Below are 20,197 nucleotides of genomic sequence, written 5' to 3'. Positions count from 1 at the left end.
TAACGCCTTGTGTCTTGTCTTCCCATTTCATTCTTCATGACTGCTATAGTTGGTTGTGTTTTGGACCACAGACGTAGCCAGGCCCTGAAAATCTAAATGTGACTACTACTCTGCCCTGCTTTTAATGGATTTACAGTCTATTCAGGAAAGCAGGGAAGCACAGTTTCAGGATAATTAAGTGAATGAAGACAGCAAAACGAATTGGGTGCTGGTTAACTGATGGAAATTTTATGAAGGAAACTGCTTTTGTGGTCCCCAGCTTTATGTGCACACACACGCATGCACATACTCACATACACTCACACAGCAGGTTTTCTGATGCTCCAGCCACACTGGAGGAAACAAGTGCAAATCTGCCACTCCCATGAATTCAAGATGAATCCTGGCACATAGTAGGAGTTCAATTTTTTTCAGAGTTAATTTTGAATCTTTATCACCCTGTCCAATGCACTAACAGAACTCAAATCCTACTACCCATCTTTCTATGTCCCATTTTTAGAACCCTAACTTTTCAAAAAGAAAAGAAAAAAAAAACTCACCAAATCAAAAGAGAGGAAGTGCTACGCAAATACAGGAACCAAAAAGGGTTATAGAGGCTGCTTCATGCTGTTTCGTTCAGTTCCTTTGCAGTCCTCTTCAGCACATGCTAAAACAGTTCCTCACAACCTGTGGGACCAGCGCATCTTGGGGTGCGTGACAATGGAAGAGTTAGGTGAGTGAGGACCTTCCTGGAGGGGAAACTGAAGGAATGAAGACTTGGCTACCATCTCTGTGTGGTGGGATGTACTTCTAGCCAGGGGGAGGGTGCTGCTGGAAGATTTTGTTTCCACTTCTCTCTTGACCTCAGCCCAACCAAGAGTGAAGCGTGAGGAACTAGGATTGTTTTTGGGGAACTCCGGGTGCACTCTTTTAGTGGCACAAACAGGCAGAGTTTGGTGCTTAGCAGAGTAAACCATGCACAAATACTTTTGGACTGAATTGTTTATTATGAGTATTTGCCCCTTGGCGACTATTGGAGGTCACAGGGTGGTCACACAGTTGGCACCTGCAGAGATATGATTTAGGAAGAAAAAAAAAAAAGGGAGAGGGATAGATGGTGTTGGTGAGGAGAAGAAATGGAAGAGCAAGAATGAGACATCTGTAAAGGTTGGAGAAAGGCCAGGGTGGTTTCATTTGTTCCATGGTTTAGTATTAAACCAAGGAGAATTAGCACAATAACTCCAGCAATTCTGTTGCTAAGCTCTTTATTTGGAGGAATTCTCAAGGAACAGATTACTACGGACTGCAAATATGATACTCTTTCCACTTCAAACAATTAAAACCAGCAGTGAAACAATTGGCCACATGGCTCAGAGAGATCGCTGACTTCAAATCTTTGGAGTAATGGAAGCTTTGTCATTCTTGGGATTCATTCTTTATCCTCGGCTGACCTTTGTTGCTGGCATCCTTCCTAACACTGAGTCACTAACCTTTACTCGCTTTCCAAGCTGTATTAATCCCACAGTGTTACGGGTTTTTGTATGTCTGGGGTATGTCAAAAGTGTGAACAACAACAACAACAACAACAACAAAACGTATCTCACATGTTGTCTTTTGTTGCTGTTGTTAATTATTGGGAGTGTTAGTTATTGGGAGTGTAATTTGAGAGCACGAGGAGCAGAGAAAGGAAGAAAGGCAAATTATAGGAGGAAAGAGATGTTAATGAAGAGGGAAAGGTGGTATTTAATAGACACAAAACTGTTTTGAAGGTGAAGTCTCTCTTTTGCTGCTTGGGGTAGAACGTGGTTTGGACTTGGACTAGAATCCACATTCTTATTCTGTGTGAGAATTGGGGAAGTTCACGTTTCTAAGTTCAAAGTCCAGCTCACTAGAATCTAGCCCTTCTTTCGTATTTTAGCAACACCTAATGGCTTTCACCCAGGTAATTCAAAAGGGAACTAATAAGTATTCAGCGAGTTAAGCTAAAACCTAACGTTTTTACAGATATTAATCATGTTAGTGTCTGAAGCAACTCTCTGAAATAGGTATTATCCACTTTTTATTTCCAATGAGAAAAGTAAGAAAAATAATAAACTTGTTCAGTATCGCTCTCAGGAACCCATAACACCAAAACTGATTAATCTACAAGGTGTTCTCCCATTGTTTTTTTTTTTAATGTTTATTTGTTTATTTATTGAGACGGAGAGAGAGAGAGAATGAGCCAGGGAAGGGCAGAGAGTGAGGGAGAGAGAATTCCAAGCAGACTCCACGCTGTCGGCCCAGAGCCTGATGCAGGGCTCAAACTCAACCAACTGTGAGATCATGACCTGAGCCAAAATCGAGAATCAGACACTCAAACAACTGAGCCACCCAGGCATCCCTCTCCTGTTTTAGAAGTGTGTTCCAGCCAGTAGAACAACCCAGATACTTAAAAAATTACAAATTAGATTTGTACAGTTTTGCCCTAGTTGAGCAGGATAAAATGGTAGAGAAACCTGGTGCAGAAATGGAGAAAGGGGGAAAGTACCAAACCTCCTAACAGGTGACAGGTCAGCAAAGGCAGGCAGATATTTTCTTTTTGCAGTATCTCCTCCAAGGTCGGTAGTTTGCAGCCACCAGCTTTTACCTGAAGCTTCATTACTCAGGGAGGCCGGCTAATGGGGAACCAGGAGCAACCTCTGGCTCTGAATGAAAGCTTTACAATCCAGTGAGATCCCCCAAGAGACCTCACCTAACCTTTCATGTTAATGTTGACATGATTGGATTTCCACAGATGAAGCACCACAGAGAAGGACTGTGGAGTTTTCAGCATACTACCACCCCCCACCCCTTGTAACCCTGCATTTGTCATACTGAAGTTAGTCATCTTCAAATTACGGAATCTGGCAGAAAGCAAGATAATCTCGGGTGTTGGTGTACGTGCATTCATAGGAAACGGGAAGAGGGAGGCCTGTTAACTCATGACCCAGCGGGGAGAGTTACACTAACTTTGGTGTGTAACCTACTCCTAGAGATGTTGTGTGTGCCTCATGGAGGGTCTCCTCTCTCCCCTAGTCTTTATTGTAAATGCTCTTTTATTTTGAATCCAAGGAGATGTATGACTTCTGGTTGGAGTGAAGCTTAGAAAATAGAAAAGAAAAGGGGGGGGCTACGTCTTAATGGAGGGGCACCGAATAAAACTTTGGAACTCAGTTTGGCATTCGTTCTGGCTAGTAAGGTTATTAGAAAAAAGTTTTGCTTTCTCTTTCTACTTTAGTTTTCCTTTTCTTTTTTGTTCATTTAAAAAAATCTTTTATTATCAGCAATTTTAAAATATACGCAAGTAAAGAAAATAGTTTAATGAAATCTAGTATACCTATCAACCAGCGTAAACAATCATCAGCTCTTGGCCAATCTTATTTCATTAATACACCCATCCATTCCTTTCACTCCTGGATTATTTTATTTTATTTTTTTAATGTTTATTTTTGAAGGAGAGAGAGAGAGACAGAGTGTGAGTGGGGGAGGGGCAGAGAGAGAGAGGGAGACACAGAATCTGAAGTAGGCTCCAGGCTCTGGGCTGTCAGCACAGAGCCCGATGCAGGGCTTGAACTCACAAGCTGTGAGATCATGACCTGAGCTGAAGTCAGACGCCCAACCAACTGAGCTACCCAGGTGCCCCTAATGTTTATTTATTTTTGAGAGAGAGAGAGAGAGAGAGAGAGAGAGAGAGAGAGAGAGAGAGAGAGAAAGCATGCACATGGTAGGGAGGGGCAGAGGGAAAGGGAGGTGGAGAATCTGAAGCAGGATCCTTACTGTCAGCTGTGAGCTCAAAGCCCCATGTGCCCGACGTGAACGGTGAGATCATGACCTGAGCCAAAGTCCAACGCTTGTCCGACTGAGCCACCCAGGCGCCCCACTCTTGGATTATGTTAAAGTGATAATCAGATATTACATTCATGTCATTGGTAAATAATTCAGTATTAATCTCTAAAATAAATATATACATATACAAATAACCATAATAGCATTATCACGAACAAAATTCATAATCGTTCTTTAATATCATGAAACACGTAAAATGTTAACAATTACTTAATATTATCAAATGTCTTTTTACATCTAATATAAGTTAACAGTGCTTATTTAAAGTATTGAATATTCAGTGTTCAATATTCCTCATTGTTTTCTTTTTATTGAAGTTCACACATTGAAATTAGTTGTGTTTCTTAAATCTCTTTTAATCTCAGTTTCCCCTTCATCTCTTTTTTTCCACTGCCGTTAGTTTTTGGAGGGTAGTTTGCCTTGAAGAGTTTAGCTCAGCTTGCTCATCTCTAAAATGATGCATAAACTTCAATATTTTTATGAGACGGGTGACTAAGAAAGATCTGTAGAAAATTTCACTTGCAAGAAATTACTAGATTTTTAAAAAAATTCCAGCTAGTTAATATGCAGTGTAATATTAGTTTCAGGTGTCCCATATAGTGATTCGACACTTACATATATCACCTGGGGCTCATCACAACAAGTGCGCTCCTTACTCCTCTTCACCTATTTCACTCATACCCCCACCCACCTCCTCTCTGATAACCATCAGTTTGTTCTGTATAGTTAAGAGTCTGGTTCTTGGTTTTCCTCTCTCTTTCCCTCCCCTCCCCCACCCCCCGCCACGATCATCTATTTTGTTTCTTAAATTCCACATATGAGTGAAATCATATGGTATTTGTCTTTCTCTGACTTATTTCACTTAGCGTGATACTCTCTAGCTCCATCCACATCTTTGAAAATGGCAAGATTTCATTCTTTTTTTATGGCTGAATAATATTGCATTGTATATACATACACCACATCTTCTTTATCTGTTCATCAGTTGATGGACTTTTGGGCAGAAATGACTAAGTCTTTTCTTATGCCGTTAATAAATACCCATCCCCCCTGATATCTAAAATAAATGAAAATCTGTTTTTTTAATGACCTGTGTAAAGTTCATTTTCCTCATCTGAGGACTTCAGACCTAGGCAGATCCTTAGAAATAATATAATCCACTGTTTTGCTAACTTAAAGAAAACATGACCTGTGGTAAGAAACCCACCACAGATCCACTAATGGATCTCAACCCACAATTTGAGAAAACTTGTAATAAAATGACTTGATTACGGGGATGAGGAAGTGGCTTCAGAGAAGTCATGCCAAGATGGCCCCGAGAATCCACGTGAGGATGGGGACTGGAATTTTTGACTTGAAGTTAGTGCAGGGTCTGGGATCAGATAGTCCAGGATCAGTCAGACAAGGCTGCATCAGTAGTAGCTGATTTACAAAGTAAGGATGATAATATCACCTGCCTTAAAGCATTAGGATGACTAAATGAAATATATAAGTTCCTGAGCGTAGTGCCTGTAATGTGTTGACTTTTATTAATTATTATTAATTTCATCATAACAGAAAAGTGGTAGTGTGCTACTTGTAAAGTGCATTGGTTTTTCTGAAGAAAACTACAAGGGAAACAAGTCTCAAGTATTTGGATTGCAACATCTTGCTTGATTTTGCAATAGCTGTTTTCTCCATGATCCCTTTTTTCCCCCTATAGTCTAAAAGACAGAATACTTCTACTTGGTTTTGACAGTTTTATCATGTGCTTGGTATGTAAGAAAAAAAAATAATCAGAGTTAAGAATGAGTATTACTGTCTTGGTATACTTATTTTTTTTAAGTTTATTTATTTTTTGAGAGAGAGAGAGCATAAATGGGGGAGGAGCAGAGAGAAGGAGAGACAGAATCCCAAGCAGGCTCCACGCCATCAGCACAGAGCCCTATGTGGGGCTCGAACTCACCAACTGTGAGATCATGACCTGAGCCAAGACTAAGAGTTGGGTGCTTAACCAACTGCATCACCCAGGTGCCCCACTGTCTTGGTATATTTAGAAAAAATGTAATATAATTACTTCTATTTTTCTGATAGGAAAAATATATAGGGATTTACTTTTTTCTTATTGGGGATCTTTGTAGGCAATCCACCCAAAATGAATGATAAGTATTAATACGCTGCATTATAAGAAGTCAAATTCTTGAGTGATGCTGTGAAATTGAATGCAACCATAGGAAATAGATCACAGTATGTGGAGGCATTAAACATCTTCTGGTAGAATAGACCACAGTCTTGAAGTAAAATATGGAATAAGAGAAGATATTTGAAAATAGCCCCAACCCAAAAGGAGAAGATGAATGGAGGCACAGTGGGGATAATTAAGGAGGAAAATTATCCCAGAAGACTTCCATATTCTGTATTATGCTTCTCTTGTATCTTATAATACAGATGCCTTATTGGAGGAACTGGAACGCTCCACTCTCCAGGACAGTGATGAATCCTCCAGCCCAGCTCCTCTTTCCCTGGGTCAGCATTCCAGAAAGGAGACTGACCTTGCTGAGACTTCAGGTGTCCCTTCTGTTCAGGATGATACAAGTCCCTTGCTGGTAACTTTCATTTATTGGAGTACCTTGAATATAAGTGTTTGAGTGCATTTCTGAAAATTAATTGTATCTTACGTAGAGTGATGTGAGAGGAGAATCATATATCCAAGAAAAATCCCTCAATGATAACTTAAAGGTGGTTGTTTTTGGAAAGGAGGAGAATTGAGAAAATCATCATGGAAGAATAAATCTTTGAGAATTAAATTTTTTTCTAGTGAGGGCATGGTAACAGAGTCTTCCCTAATTTACTTGGAAAATTCTGATATTGCTGTCTGGGCATCAGAGATGCATGTTGCAGTATGTCTGGAATTAACACTCCAGAAGACCAGGGATTACCTGGGCAAGGCCAGGTGGGAGCTCAGACAAGTCTTTTCAGGGTGACCTTCTAGGGCCACAACTTTCCATGTCTTATTTTCTGTTAAATCTATTAGGAAATTCAATTATTAGTATACGTAGAGATGATGACACTCTAGGGGACCAACAGAAACAAATTAAACTCAGATGGTATTTTTTTAAAAATCCAGAAATCCAATTTATCATTGTCTGGTTAGAGATAGTCTAACCATCAAATAGAATAATAGATACTAGTATTTGCTATATACATATATATATGTATATATATATTTCCTTCCTATACGTAAGTCTACATGAATCTATGTTGTACTTAGGAGGTTGCTTGATGAAAATAGAATTAGTGTAGAAGAGGAATTAAGTAGTTTTCACATGTGGTGTTTTGAACTATGATATTCTGATTCGTCCTTGTACACTTGGTATGAAATCACAGGTTGCACAGACATGAAATCTGAGCCTGTGGTTCCTTCCCCCTTTAATGGTTCCTCCCTCCAGCTATATACATACAGTTTTAAGGATGGACATTTATTTCTCTCCTAGGGAGCTACTGTCTCTTTTCCTCAATGCAACATCATAGCCATAGGCTCCTAACTGGTCTGCTACCCTTGCCCCCAGCATTTTATTTTCAGAGTAGCAGCCAGAGTGATTCCGTAAAACTTAAATCAGATGATGTCATTCCTTTACTCGGAACCCCACAGTGAATTTCTATCTCCATTTGAAGCAAAAGCCACCATCTTTACGCTGACCTTAGTGGGGTGACTATACCTCGGTTCACTTGGACGAGCCCTGAGTTTATGCTTGTTTTCTTGACATCCTATTATTGGCTTTGGCATTTACCCTAAGTCTTACATATTTTAGGGAGTTTTCTTATTAGTGTTTTCTTATTAGTATTTACACTAAACCAGCGTGGGTTCATAGACCTCCATTTGGTTCTTCTGGCTTCTTCTAACGCCTCATCTAGTAGCATGTGAAATACATCCAGTGAACAGAATTCGAACTGTATTATGGCTGAATCCTAAAGATGGCTAATGACAACTCATCTCTCTTTCCCTGATCCTGTTCAGACACATCCTAACTGGCAAGGTCCTTTTCAGGGATAACATGCAGGGTGCGGGCTGTTAAAGCTAAAAGCTTAGGCACCGTCAGGGACAGCTAACACCTCTGGTTGCAGGTGATGGCAGGGGAACTTTGGAAGCTTTTTCCCCAGCCGGTCACTCTGTATAGCACCACTCATGCTCATGAGAATCATGGACCCTCCTCAGGGTCAGAAAAAATATGGGAAACTGTGGCTTAATATCATACAAATTACGTGCAGGAAATAGAGGCCAAGCATTCTCACCGCTGAGTGTAGTGTATTCTAAATGTTCTCATTAAAGCAGCTTTGTCCTTAATTGTGTATGTACAGCTATAGCTATTTGTTTTATTATTTGGCAATGCTTTTATTTTTGCAGCAGATGCTTTTAGCAGCATTTGGCTCACGACAAAACCAAACCCAGAATTACATGTTTAATTTTCTCAAGGAATTGATGATGAATGTGTAATTTGCACAAAATATTTGCCAACATTTCCTGTCCACCCCCGGTGGCAAGTAGAGATGTTAGTGCCCCTTAGAATACAGGAAGACACAGCCATAGGGACGAAACATCAGCATCTACTTCATAAGTTGCTCATGTAAAAAGAACGTGCCTGATGGTTTAGCATGTGCAGCTGCAGGAGGCGTGTCTAACATGTCACAGTGAAGCACACCTTTACATCTGCATCAAGTGTCACTTCTAAACTGGTTTTGTTTGATATCAGCTTCAAGGTTTCTTGTGCTTCTAACTGAAGTAAATGTGGCGATTGAGTTGACTCCCTTTGCAAACCGTCAAATAATGTCAATTTTATATCCGTGCCACCGGAGACCTCAGTTAGAAAATTTGTTAATTCCAAAATGGTTTGATTTTTTTCCCCTCTAATTGAAAGGATCAAAATTCAGTATTTGGAAATTCATTCTTCCCTCAAAAGCAGAACATCTGACATTGTTAATGCCATTGTAAATTTAGTTGGGAAGTTCAACATTGAAGACAAAGTGGGTTATTGTGCGTGTGTGATCATATGAATACAAATTTTGATGGAGAACAGAATTGCCGTTAAAAAAAAAAAGTTCCATATTAAAAAACCTATGCAGCAGAAATGTGCTTGAATTGGTTGTGATGTGCACAAAATTCCTGACTGCATCCAAGCTCCAGGATTCTACCCATCAAAATAGAAACTGCAAATGTCAAAATTTACAGATCTATATTTCCACCATCAGAGTATATATGTATCTAACTCATCTACAAAACTTCTGTGACAGAAGCTGATGTTGAATACGGAAACAACATTTCAGCATGGCTGCATGCATTTTCTTTCTGTATTGCCTGTCATCAATCGGATTTTAGAAATGCCTGAGCCTCTGAAAATAACATTTTGTAAAGCAACTTAAATATAGGTTGCATTATGTGGAAAATCAGTCAGAAATATTTAATCGAATTATTCAGTGAATGTAGCATGAAAATTCAGCTTTTGAAGCTTTCAGCAAGTTGCAATTATGTAAAACAAAGCTTGCAAAAAGGAAGGAGCTCAAATTTCTCTCTACAAAAGCTGGGGAGGAATTGAACAACTTAACAGATGAGAGCTCAAATGGTTTAATTACCTAATTTGAAAATTGTGCTTTGGAAAAAATCTTGTCTTTGATGGAGTTTCTAATTTTAATTGGATAAATTTATATTCTCCACCAGAATGGGATAAAATTGTGAAGGCCTATGATTTTGCAGTATCTACATTTGGCAAAATGTTGAAAAGAATCACAAAGAGACGACTTAGGAGCTCTGTCTTGTAAAAATATTATCGAAGAAAGGTGCTCTGGATGGAGGTAGAAATACAGCACCTGTGAAAATACTGGGGCAGAAATATTTATACATTTTAATATGAGAAACATTTGAGAATATCCTCCATTTAGCAGAATTTGCCCTGAACTTATAGGCTCATCAACATCCAGAGTGGGAATATTTTCTCAATTCTCAATATCATGGTCTACAGAGAAGCATCAGTTAAAAGTATCAATAACTTCAAAATATTTTTATATCTTATATATAAAATGCATATATATAAAATGCAGCTCCTTAACTAGTTTGCAATACTAAAAGATATGAAAATAATAAGATCATATTTTATTAAAAAAATTTTTTATTAGTTTATTTTGAGAGAGAGAGAGAGCAGAGGAGGAACAGAGAGAGAGGGAGAGAGAATCTGAAGCAGGCTCCATGCTGTCAGCACAGAGCCCAATGAGGGGCTTGAACTCACAAACCTTGAGATCATGACCTCCTGAGCCAAAATCAAAAGTTGGACACTTAATTGAGTCACCTGGGTGCCCTAATAAGATCATATTTTAAAAAAAGACATCTTTCAGAAAAATTTCCACATCACAGTGTTAGAGACAACAATGGCTAGGTAACCAATTAAGGTATATGAATCTATATCAAGAAAAATTATTTACTGTGCTGTTTAAAAATGTTCAAATAATCAATATACAAGCTTTTTTTTTTTTTTTTTTAACTTAATGTTTAGAGATGCCTGGGTGGCTCAGTCAGTTGAGTGACTGACTCTTGATTTCAGCTCAAGTCATGATCTCACGGTGTGTGAGGTTGAGCCCCACATCAGGCTCTGCGCTGACAGGGCTGAGCCTGCTTGGGATTCTCTCTCTCCCTCTCTCTCTGCCCCTCCCCCATTTGTGCTCTCTCTCAAAATAAATAAACATAAAAAAAATAATGTTTATAGCTATGTCATCTAAAAACATTCTAGAGAATTTTACTTTTTTAAGTTTATTTATTTTGAGAGAGAGGCAGAGAAAAAGGAGAGAGAGAATACCCAGCAGGTTCCTTGCTGTGAGCGCAGAGCCTGACGCAGGGCTTGAACTCACGAACCATGAGATCAGGAGCTGAGCCAAAATCAAAAGTTGGGCACTTAACTGACTGAGCCACCCAGGCACCCCTAGACAATTTTATTTCGAAAATAAGTTTTCAAGAGAATTATTTTGTAGGGGCGCCTGGGTGGCTCAGTCGGTTAAGCGTCGGACTTTGGCTCGGGTCATGACCTCACAGTTCGTGAGTTCGAGCCCCGAGTCGGGCTCTGAGATGACAGCTCAGAGCCTAGAGCCTGCTTCAGATTCTACGTCTCCCTCTCTCTCTGCCCCTCCCCCACTCACACTCCATCTCTGTCTCTCTCTCGAGAATAAACATTAATAAAAAAGAGAATTATTTTGTAGGTCCATCAATATAATAAAACCCAATTTTTGGTCAAGAAATACATATTTTTAAAGTTATATAGTATTAATTATTTTTGGTGCCTACCCCTCTTTCGCTTTTAAGAACATCCCAGTTTGAACCATTATATGGTCACCCTACTTGCTTGATCTGGCCCCTTTTACTCCCTGTCCCTGTCTTGCCAGTTCACTGTGCTGCCCTGGCCACCTTTCGGTTACATGGATGCTCCAGGGCTCCCCCCAGTCTCCTTACTCCTCTCACCTTCTGTGAGTCCTCACTCAAGTGGCGCCTTCTCAGTGAGTCCTTCCCTGATCGACAGATAAATTTTCCATTGCCACCTTTCTCCCATTTCTCATGCCCTCCCCCCTGATTAGTTTTACACGTTACCGAATTTACTGTTTTCTTATTAATTTGTTCATTATCCGCTCTCACCACCATAATGTCAGAGGCAGAGGAGACAATTTTTGTTTGTTCATTTTCTGTTTTCATTGCTGCATCCTTGGCCCCGGCACATAACAGGCACCCAATAAGTATGTGTTCCATAAATAAATGAGTTGCTGGTCAACTACCCTTTAGAGACACACATATTTTATTTTTTTGTATGTCAGAGTTAGCCATGATATAGTCTTCCCCTAGACAACATCCTGTCTAGGTAAAGGAATTGCTCTGATTCTTTTCGTCGGTTTTATGGTTCCTATCTGAGTACGATCAACTTCTCTATTTCAGTGTTTTTTAGGGCAGGGCGGGGGACGCTGTTACTTGTTCACATGCTGGCTGCTTCGAATTTGGCCTTCTGTTGTGGGATGGCTGGTTTTGCTCTGCCTTGGGAAAGAAAATCTCAGAGATATGCTAGTTATCAGTCCTATTTAGAAGCTAACAACATCCTCTAATTCTGGGCACAGATGAGTGACAACATTCTCCCAGCAGAAACTCATTGTTTGCTCTTTCTTCTCTGTCACTTATATGTCTTAGGTACAGCTCGTGTATACCACCCATATCCAGGAGCCCAATATCTACAGGTATGTTTTTTATTCAGTACTTTAAAATATTAAAGATATTAGATGATTGTTATCAATCTGGGTCTGGACAACAAGTTGCTTCGCATGCGTTCATTATTAGAACTCCGGTGACTTCCCTCCTCCCCTTTCCATAGTGTTTCAGCAGAGGTGGAGTTCTGCCAAGCTCACTTGGCAGTTTCTTAGGGTGCCTGCCTTCTAGACGGGCCGTCCAGGCTGGGGGGGAGCCACTATTTCCTTCACCACCTGGAAAGGTGTAAATCGTTCGAGTCACCGCACGTTTCGGCTGGGCTACTCCAAATATCACGCTCCAGTTCGCGGAAGAGGAAACACCTAAAGAAATTTCAGCAAGATGCCAACAAAACCAGAGCTAAGATCAGGGTCGACGTGAGACAAGAGGGTCTCCGCAGCAGACTGACGAATATATACTTCTAATGAATCTGTACTTCTTCTTTCTATAGTTGTTCAAGATTTATTTAGCTGGTGGGCGGGGGGTGGAGGGGGGGTGGATTTCCTTTTAAAAACATTACATATTCAAACAGATCCACTTACTAAACCATTTCGACTGACCAAAGCAGAATCAACAGTCTGAGAAAATGAAAAAGGCTGTTTTTCTCATTCTCTCTTCAGGTAGTGCTTCACAGTTTGAAAAATCAGACAGCTTTCTGGGAAACAAATTGAAGGACTTCACAAATTAAAAGGGAAATGAGATAGCAAAGGCTCATGCTTGGTAGAGTACCACACCATACCTTATTTGGTTCTAGAATCGCAGCCGGTCAATAGTGCACACCCATGATGCCAAATAAGGGAAGGACCTGTGTTACTATGAAGTCTTTTTGTAACTTCCCACCTGAGAACACTTTCTACTTGGATGGGAGTAAGGCCAATTTATATTAATGTAATTGCCAATTGGTTCCAGTTCCAGGAGACTGCCTGGTGGGTTGCCCCCTAGACCACCCTATCCCTCCTTCTTGTAAAAAAAAAAAAAAAAAAAAAAAAATCCAAAGAAGCAAAACAACAATGAAACCATGCCTGGCACACATAGGCTTTCAGTAAATGTTTGCTTTTTAAAAATCTAGGAAACCAAGACTTCGATAGAAATATTGATGAAAACAGGAACATAGAACAGAAAAACCAGCACAACCAACAGCCAGTTTCCTGTGTATCTGGCATTTCGATCAATTGATGGCATGCCAATGGAGAAGACTCACATCGTTTTCCCCTCAGACCTATTTCTTTCTCTTCTCTTGCTCCGCTCTGTATTCCGGGGGCGCTGACCCCTGTAGGCTGGGTTTTCCAGGCTCCAGGATCAGTTGGCTTTCGCTGGAGGGTGAAAGGCAGGGAAATTCAGGGTATTTCCTCCCCTAATCTCTCTCCACAGTGTTGGGGTCGGCAGTTACATGTCCTTTCTGGCTTCAGCTGGAGCAAGACAGGTCTACTGTGGTTCCATTCCAGCTTGTACCTTGGCCTCTGGCTCTTAGTAACTCCCCACCCCCTCGCTTAATGGCTTTCTGCCGTGGCTAATCTTTTGCGTTACCTCAGTATCTTCTGTTTGCCTCTTTAGTTATCCCATCACCTGTGTAATCAAATTTCTGGATTAAATTCCTTTGGCTTACTCCCAGAGTGCTTGTATTTTCCCGAGTGGGCCTTGACTGATACATTTTCCCCAGTACCGAATGACACTTGCTGTGTCGATCGGTATGGGAGACTGATATGAAATCCAGGTGGCCTAGTAAATAAGCAATAGCCTGGTACACATCCCTAAGGCTGGCATAACTCGGAGCTGATAAGGCTCGCAGGTGTGGACAGAGCGTGAGACTCAGAAACTAGATGCCTGCATTCTGCTTCCACCATTTCCTCTGGCTTGCTTAAATGAGCCAAACGCTGCTTTCAACCTTGAGACTGTATTCAATGCTAGTGGCATGTGTAGCCATGTAGTAATATTTCTACTGTAGTTATATATCAAAGCAATATGAAGGATAATTTAGAAACGTATACACGAACAAAAATAATTTTGGTAAGAAGAAGGAGAAACACCAATCATAAAAACATCGCAGAGGAATGAATAGGGGAAGATTCCAGCGAACGAAGCCTCTCACGTGAGGAATCTGTATTCTTTTGACAGCACAGAGCCTGCTTGGGATCCCCTCTCTCTTTCTGCCCCTCCCCTGGTCTCTCTCTCTCTTCAAACAAACAAACATTTTAAAACAAACACCACACCTCTTGTATTTGTATATTATTAAAACCTCTAACTCATGAATTAAACTGTTGCCCATGACACAGCAAAGCCCTTTTACCACCTTCAGGAAGTGAGGGGACCCATCAAAGGAGCTCTCATTTTGAGCTTCCTCTCTTTTTAGGCACACTTCCTGTAGTGATGGAATCACCAACTCTTTTGACCTTTCCATTCTTATTTAGAACATTATGTTGTTGATCCAGTTACTCTTAAGGTATCACAACAAGGGTTTCTCTTTCCATACGGCACCAGAAGTCTTGCTAAAAACCAGTAAGAAGTGTTTTGGATAAGCACCAGTGTGCGCCGCCTGTGAGGTGGACAGGTTTTTAGGATTATACAGACCCACATAAGAAGCTACATTTCTTCTACACTGGGAAACAGGGCCGAGAATGTGCGGACAGCCTGGCTGCCTTTTGCACACAAGACACACGCCTATGGCAGCAATGACGAAGGGGTCGTGACCCCAAAGTGTCCTGAGGCTGAGCCTCTCTGTGCTTCCTTGGAAGCCTCTAAGGATTGAATCAAGCACTTGTCTACTTGACCATTTTTGTTCCTCAATGAAAAAAACAAAAAACAAAAAAAAAAAATTATGCCTGGCAGGAGGCCCTGTTGTACCTAAAAGACAAAATCTTTTCTCTTCAGAGGGGGAGACATCCACTTCCTCCTCCATTTTTCTTATTGTTAAATACTCAAACGGATGTCAGTCAGTAGTGGGACATGTTGTACCCAAAAGACAGTCTTTTTTCCTTAAGAGAGGAATGTTATCAATCACATTATTAATCTTTCAAATTTTTGGCTAAGGGATAAAAACTGGAGTCTCACTGTTGAATTTGCCTGGTAAAGATCTAGATCAGCATATCTTTATACAGTAATAAGCATTCAAATTTCCTTTTCTGAAACTTGCTTTTTTAAAAAATCCTTAGCTCATTTTTCTATTAGCTTGTCTTACTGATTTGCAGACTTTAATATTTGAATATTATTTATGTTTTAAGTATTTATGTATGTTGAATTTTTTTTTTTTCAACGTTTATTTATTTTTTTGGGGGGACAGAGAGAGACAGAGCATGAATGGGGGAGGGGCAGAGAGAGAGGGAGACACAGAATCAGAAGCAGGCTCCAGGCTCTGAGCCATCAGCCCAGAGCCCGACGCGGGGCCCGAACTCCCGGACCGCGAGATCGTGACCTGACTGAAGTCGGACGCTTAACCGACTGCGCCACCCAGGCGCCCCTGAATTTTTTTTTTGAAATTAGCTCTGTTGATATTTTGTTTTCTTTTTTGCTTTCACTTTACAGTTTCATGCCTTTCTTAGGAAAGCCTTCATTACCCCAAATCATAAAAAAAAATCTTCCATTTTCTTTTACTCCTTTTATGTTTAAATGTATTTATGTCTTTAATTCATTTAAAACTTACTCACGTGCAAAGTTTGTTAAAGATCTAAATTTATTGTTTCAAATAGGCTGTCGTGCATTTTGTGTCTACTACTTTGTTTATGAGGATTTGAAAGGCCACATTTACCATATGCAAAGTTCTCATGGTTCAGGAGTCTGTTTCTGGGCTGTGTCTGCTCCAGTCCTCTGATTTGTTGGCTGATCTGTTTCTTTTCCAACATCACACACATTTTATTGTCACTTTATCGGACAGCACATCTATTGAGACATCTTCCCTCCTCACCTCTTTTTACAAAATTATCTTGAGTGTTCTGGCCCATGAATCTCAGCATCAGTTTATTAATGAACTTGAATAATTCTCTTAAGATTTCTTTATGAATTACATTGAATTTGTAGTTTAATGGGAGAAACTGACATCGTATTATGCATCATTACTTATGCATGTCTTGTATGTCTGCCAGTGTTTTTTCTTCACAGAAGCCTTGCACAGTTCTTGTTAGAGTTATTCTTTAATATTTTATATGTTTTTTTGGTGGTGTTGTGAACATGTGCTTTTTCCCCAACGGACTCTCAAATTGGCTACTGCTGTCTATAGGAAAGAGACTAATTATTTCACCGTATTCCTGTACCTAGTAACCATCCTGATATTTTCGATACATTCTAATAGTTGTCCAATCATTTTATCTTACATTTTCCAGGTAAGTGATTATATCACCTATTTAAAAAAGAAAATAAACGGGTGCCTGGGTGGCTCAGTTGGTTAAGCATCCAACTTCAGCTCAGGTCATGATCTCACTATTCATGGGTTTGAGCCCCATGTAAGGCTCTGTGCTGACAGCTTAGAGCCTGGAGCCTGCTTTGGATTCTGAGTCTCTCTCTCTCTGTCCCTCCCCTGCTCGTGTTCTTTCTCTCTCTTTCTCTCTCAAAAATAAATAAACATTAAAAAAAAATTTAAATAAAAAATAAAATAGGAATGAGAAGGCTTTGCCTTTTTCTTTCCAATATATAAGTCTCTTATTTTTACTTTTGAATGCATTTGGTAATGCAATCTGGAATAATATTGCAGACCAGCAGTGATAGTAGGATCCTTGTCCTCTCTTCTCTTAATTAGAAATGTGTTTAGTATTTGACCATTAAATATGAGGTTCACTATAGATTTCTTGTATTTTATCAGGTTATAAAACTTCTTTTCCTCCATCTTCAACAACAGGAATGGTGGTGGATTGTGTGGTTCAGCACCTATCAATATGTTTATAAAGCTTTTTCTATTTTTTAGTATAATGAATTACATTAATCCTTTTTCTAATGTTGAACCATGCTTAAAAGACTGGCATAACACTATCTAGCCAGGATGTTTTTAAAACATATTTCTGCTGTCTTTATTAAGCTGCCCCCACCACCCCATCCCACATACACACATTACACACACACACTGTTCTCTCTTTGTCTGGTTCTAGTATTGCATTTCTGTGATATTTATAGACCTTATTTGGTGATTTTCCATATTTTTCTATGAACTTGGAAATTTACACAGTGCTCCAAAAAACCCAGTTTTTGTTTGTTTTCTTTTTCAGTAATTCATGCTTTTACTCCTTCTGTTTAGTTATTTTAGTTTTGGTGGGTTTCTTTTTTTTTCTTTTTTTTTTTTTTTGAGATTCTTGAGTTGGGTGTTCTGTTTATTGGTTTCTGGTCTTTCTTATTTTTCAATATTGCACTTCAGTCCATTATATCTTTTTCTTTTTATTTCTTAAAAAAAATTTTTTTTACATTTATTTATTTTTGAGAGACAGAAAGAGACAGAGCGCCAAAGAGAGAGAGAGAGAGAGACGCAGAATCTGAAGCGGGCTCCAGGCTCTGAGCTGTCAGCACAGAGCCCGACAACCGGGCTCGAACCCACGAACCGTGAGATCATGACCTGAGCTGAAGTCAGACGCCCAACCAACTGAGCCACCCAGGCACCCCTCCTTTTATTTTTTATTTTTAATTATTTTAAATTTTATTTTAGAGAGAGAGAGAGAGAGAGAGAGAGAGAGAGAGAGCACGATTGAGGGAGAGGGGCAGAGAGAGGGAGATAGAATCCCAAGCAGGCTTCACACTCAGCACAGAGCACACATGGGGCGCAATCCCACAACCCTGGGATCGTGACCTAAACGGAAATCAAAAGTTGGAAGCTCAGCCAACCGAGGCACCCAGGTGCCCCTATATTTTTTCCTTTTGATAACATACTGCTTTTGACTCTGAAGGGTGTTTGTGTGTGTGTGTACGTGCTTCCGTTGCAATTTCTAGATAGGTTGAAAATTCAGTTTATTTTCTTTCTTCATCACAAGAATTGTTGGAGGTGTTTTATTTTTTTCTTAGGTGGGTAGATTTCTTATGATTAATCTGTACTTTTATTAAAGCAATAGAAGAATATGGTCTGTATTACTTACTTCTTAGAATTTATTGAGCCTTATTCTGTGTTCTTGTACACAGTTAATTTTACTAACAACTCGGCGAGTATTTGAATAGACTGTATTCAGTTTCTTGGGTCCAGATTGTATTCATCAATAATTTACTCCCAATTATATGGATGTGAAACCAGTATTATGTACATGGTCTAAACTCGATCAGTGATCTTTTTTCTGTAAAAGGCGGACAGTAAATATTTTAGGCTTTGTGGACCACAAGGTCTCTGTTGGGACTATCCAACTGTGTAAGAAAGCAGCAGTCAACAGTGTGCAAATGAACAGTCATGTCCAAATTTGGCCCTTGGACCTTAGTTTGCTGTTGCTTGCTCTTTATTCTTATTTAGTGTTTGTCTTTCGCCTGACAGTAAGTGAGAGAAGGTGTAATAATTTATAATTTAGAAAAGAATGCTATGATAATAAAAAAATATATATTGGGCCAGTATCTTCAAGCCGTTTGTAGAAGCTGCTTTGCACCTGACTGTTGGCGGAGAACGTCCTGCCAGCTACATGTCCAGAGCATTTCTTCATGGACTTGAGAACAATGGTCAGCTTTTGAGATGACCAGAGGAGGACACGGAGACAAAAATGCAGGGAGACCGTGTTGAGATTTTTAGCCCACTACCTACTTTTTAAATACTCTCTCTAGTTTTACTCACACTGAAGGGGTTAGTAATTAAAATTGCATTTTCTGGTATTTTATGTGTGGCTTAACATTTATCTGAGTGTTGATGTGTTAGGATTTGTTTTTTTTTTCCTCTCCCTACAGTGAGGTCCAAGAGCCAAACAAAGCACCGCTGCCTCCTAAAACCTCAGCAGCTGCCCAGCTGGATGAGCTTATGGCCCATCTGTGTGACATGCAAACCCAGGTGAGCATAGTTCCTGGGTGCGTCTCTGTGGACCTCAGCTCCGCATCCCCCTTCGGAACTCTCAGTTGTCATTCATTTTCCCAGACTAAATTTAATTCAACCGTGAATTTAACTTTGTGGGATGTATTATCTGGGCACAAAAGATAATATGATACGGGCTCTGATCTCAAGGAGTGTGGAATGTGCTTGGTAAAGGGAAGCATAAGCCTGTGCCACATTTACAGAATAAAACACAGATGAGTTATCAAAATATACACAGCAAACGTTAGGAAGGTAGAGAGGTCAAGGAGATTTTATCAAGGGTGGGGATGGGGTGTGGGATGGACTCTGAAGAATGGAAACAGTTTGCACACAGATGAGAGAGGAGGCCCTTCCAGTTGGGCATGAGCCTATGAGGGTGCAGGCATATGAGGCTGGATGGAATGTGACAGGACCTTCAGAGACCCGCCTGAGTGGGACCTCGGAGGGCAAGCTGCGGCAGAGCCAGGGAGATCAGAGTGTGGCTTTGAAAGTAGGGAGGAGGAGGAGTCCTGAGCCCCATACTCTGATAAAATCTGCCACCTCCTTCTGGCCTGTAGAGAGTGAGTGGTGAGCTCATGTGGCCTGGCAGGGGATGGGAATCAGAGAAGTGGACTTTAAGAATTTACTAAGGGAAGGGGCACCTGGGTGGCTCATTTGGTTAAGTGTCAGACTTCAGCTCAGGTCATGATCTTGCAGTTTGTGACTCTGAGGCCTGCAGTTGGGCTCTGTGCTCACAGCTCAGAGCCCGGAGCCTGCTTCGGATTCTGTCTCCCTCTCTCTCTCTGCCCCTCCCCTGTTCATACTCTGTCTCTCTTTCTCAAAAGTAAATGAACATTAAAAAAAAAAATTAAGACTTTATTAAAGGAAATATCTGGAATTCTTTCTTTCTTTTTATTCTTATTTATTTTTGAAAGAGAGAGAGAGTGAGTGAGCATGAGCGGGAGGGAGGGGCAGAGAGAGAGGAGACAGAATCCCAAGAAGGCTCCATGCTGTCAGCACAGAGCCCAGCGTGGAGCTCGAACTCCTGAACCGAGAGATCATGACCTGAGCCAAAATCAAGGAGTTGGACGCTTAACCAACTGAGCCATCCAGACACCCCTCATCTAGAATTCTTAAGGTAGAGAACCCAGCCACTCTAAATTGGTTGGAAGCTTCGATAAGCC

At 40.3% G+C, this 20,197-nt stretch overlaps 1 protein-coding gene across 1 annotated transcript in view; it reads left to right on the top strand.

Annotated features, from left to right (window-relative positions):
- Positions 1-600: 600 nt before the first annotated feature.
- LPXN (leupaxin) overlaps positions 601-20,197 on the top strand; it is a 37,211-nt gene continuing 17,614 nt past the window's right edge. The window contains exons 1-4 of the mRNA XM_030333843.1: positions 601-712; positions 6,271-6,428; positions 12,032-12,078; positions 18,914-19,013. Of these exons, the coding sequence (XP_030189703.1) occupies positions 604-712; positions 6,271-6,428; positions 12,032-12,078; positions 18,914-19,013 (414 nt within the window). The 5' untranslated portion in view covers positions 601-603. The remainder of the gene's footprint in view (positions 713-6,270; positions 6,429-12,031; positions 12,079-18,913; positions 19,014-20,197) is intronic.

This window comes from Lynx canadensis, chromosome D1 (genome assembly GCF_007474595.2).
Source record: "Lynx canadensis isolate LIC74 chromosome D1, mLynCan4.pri.v2, whole genome shotgun sequence".
In the NCBI taxonomy this organism is placed as follows: domain Eukaryota; kingdom Metazoa; phylum Chordata; class Mammalia; order Carnivora; family Felidae; genus Lynx; species Lynx canadensis.
Note: the sequence above shows the minus strand (reverse complement) of the source record. Positions and strands in the feature narration are given on the sequence as shown.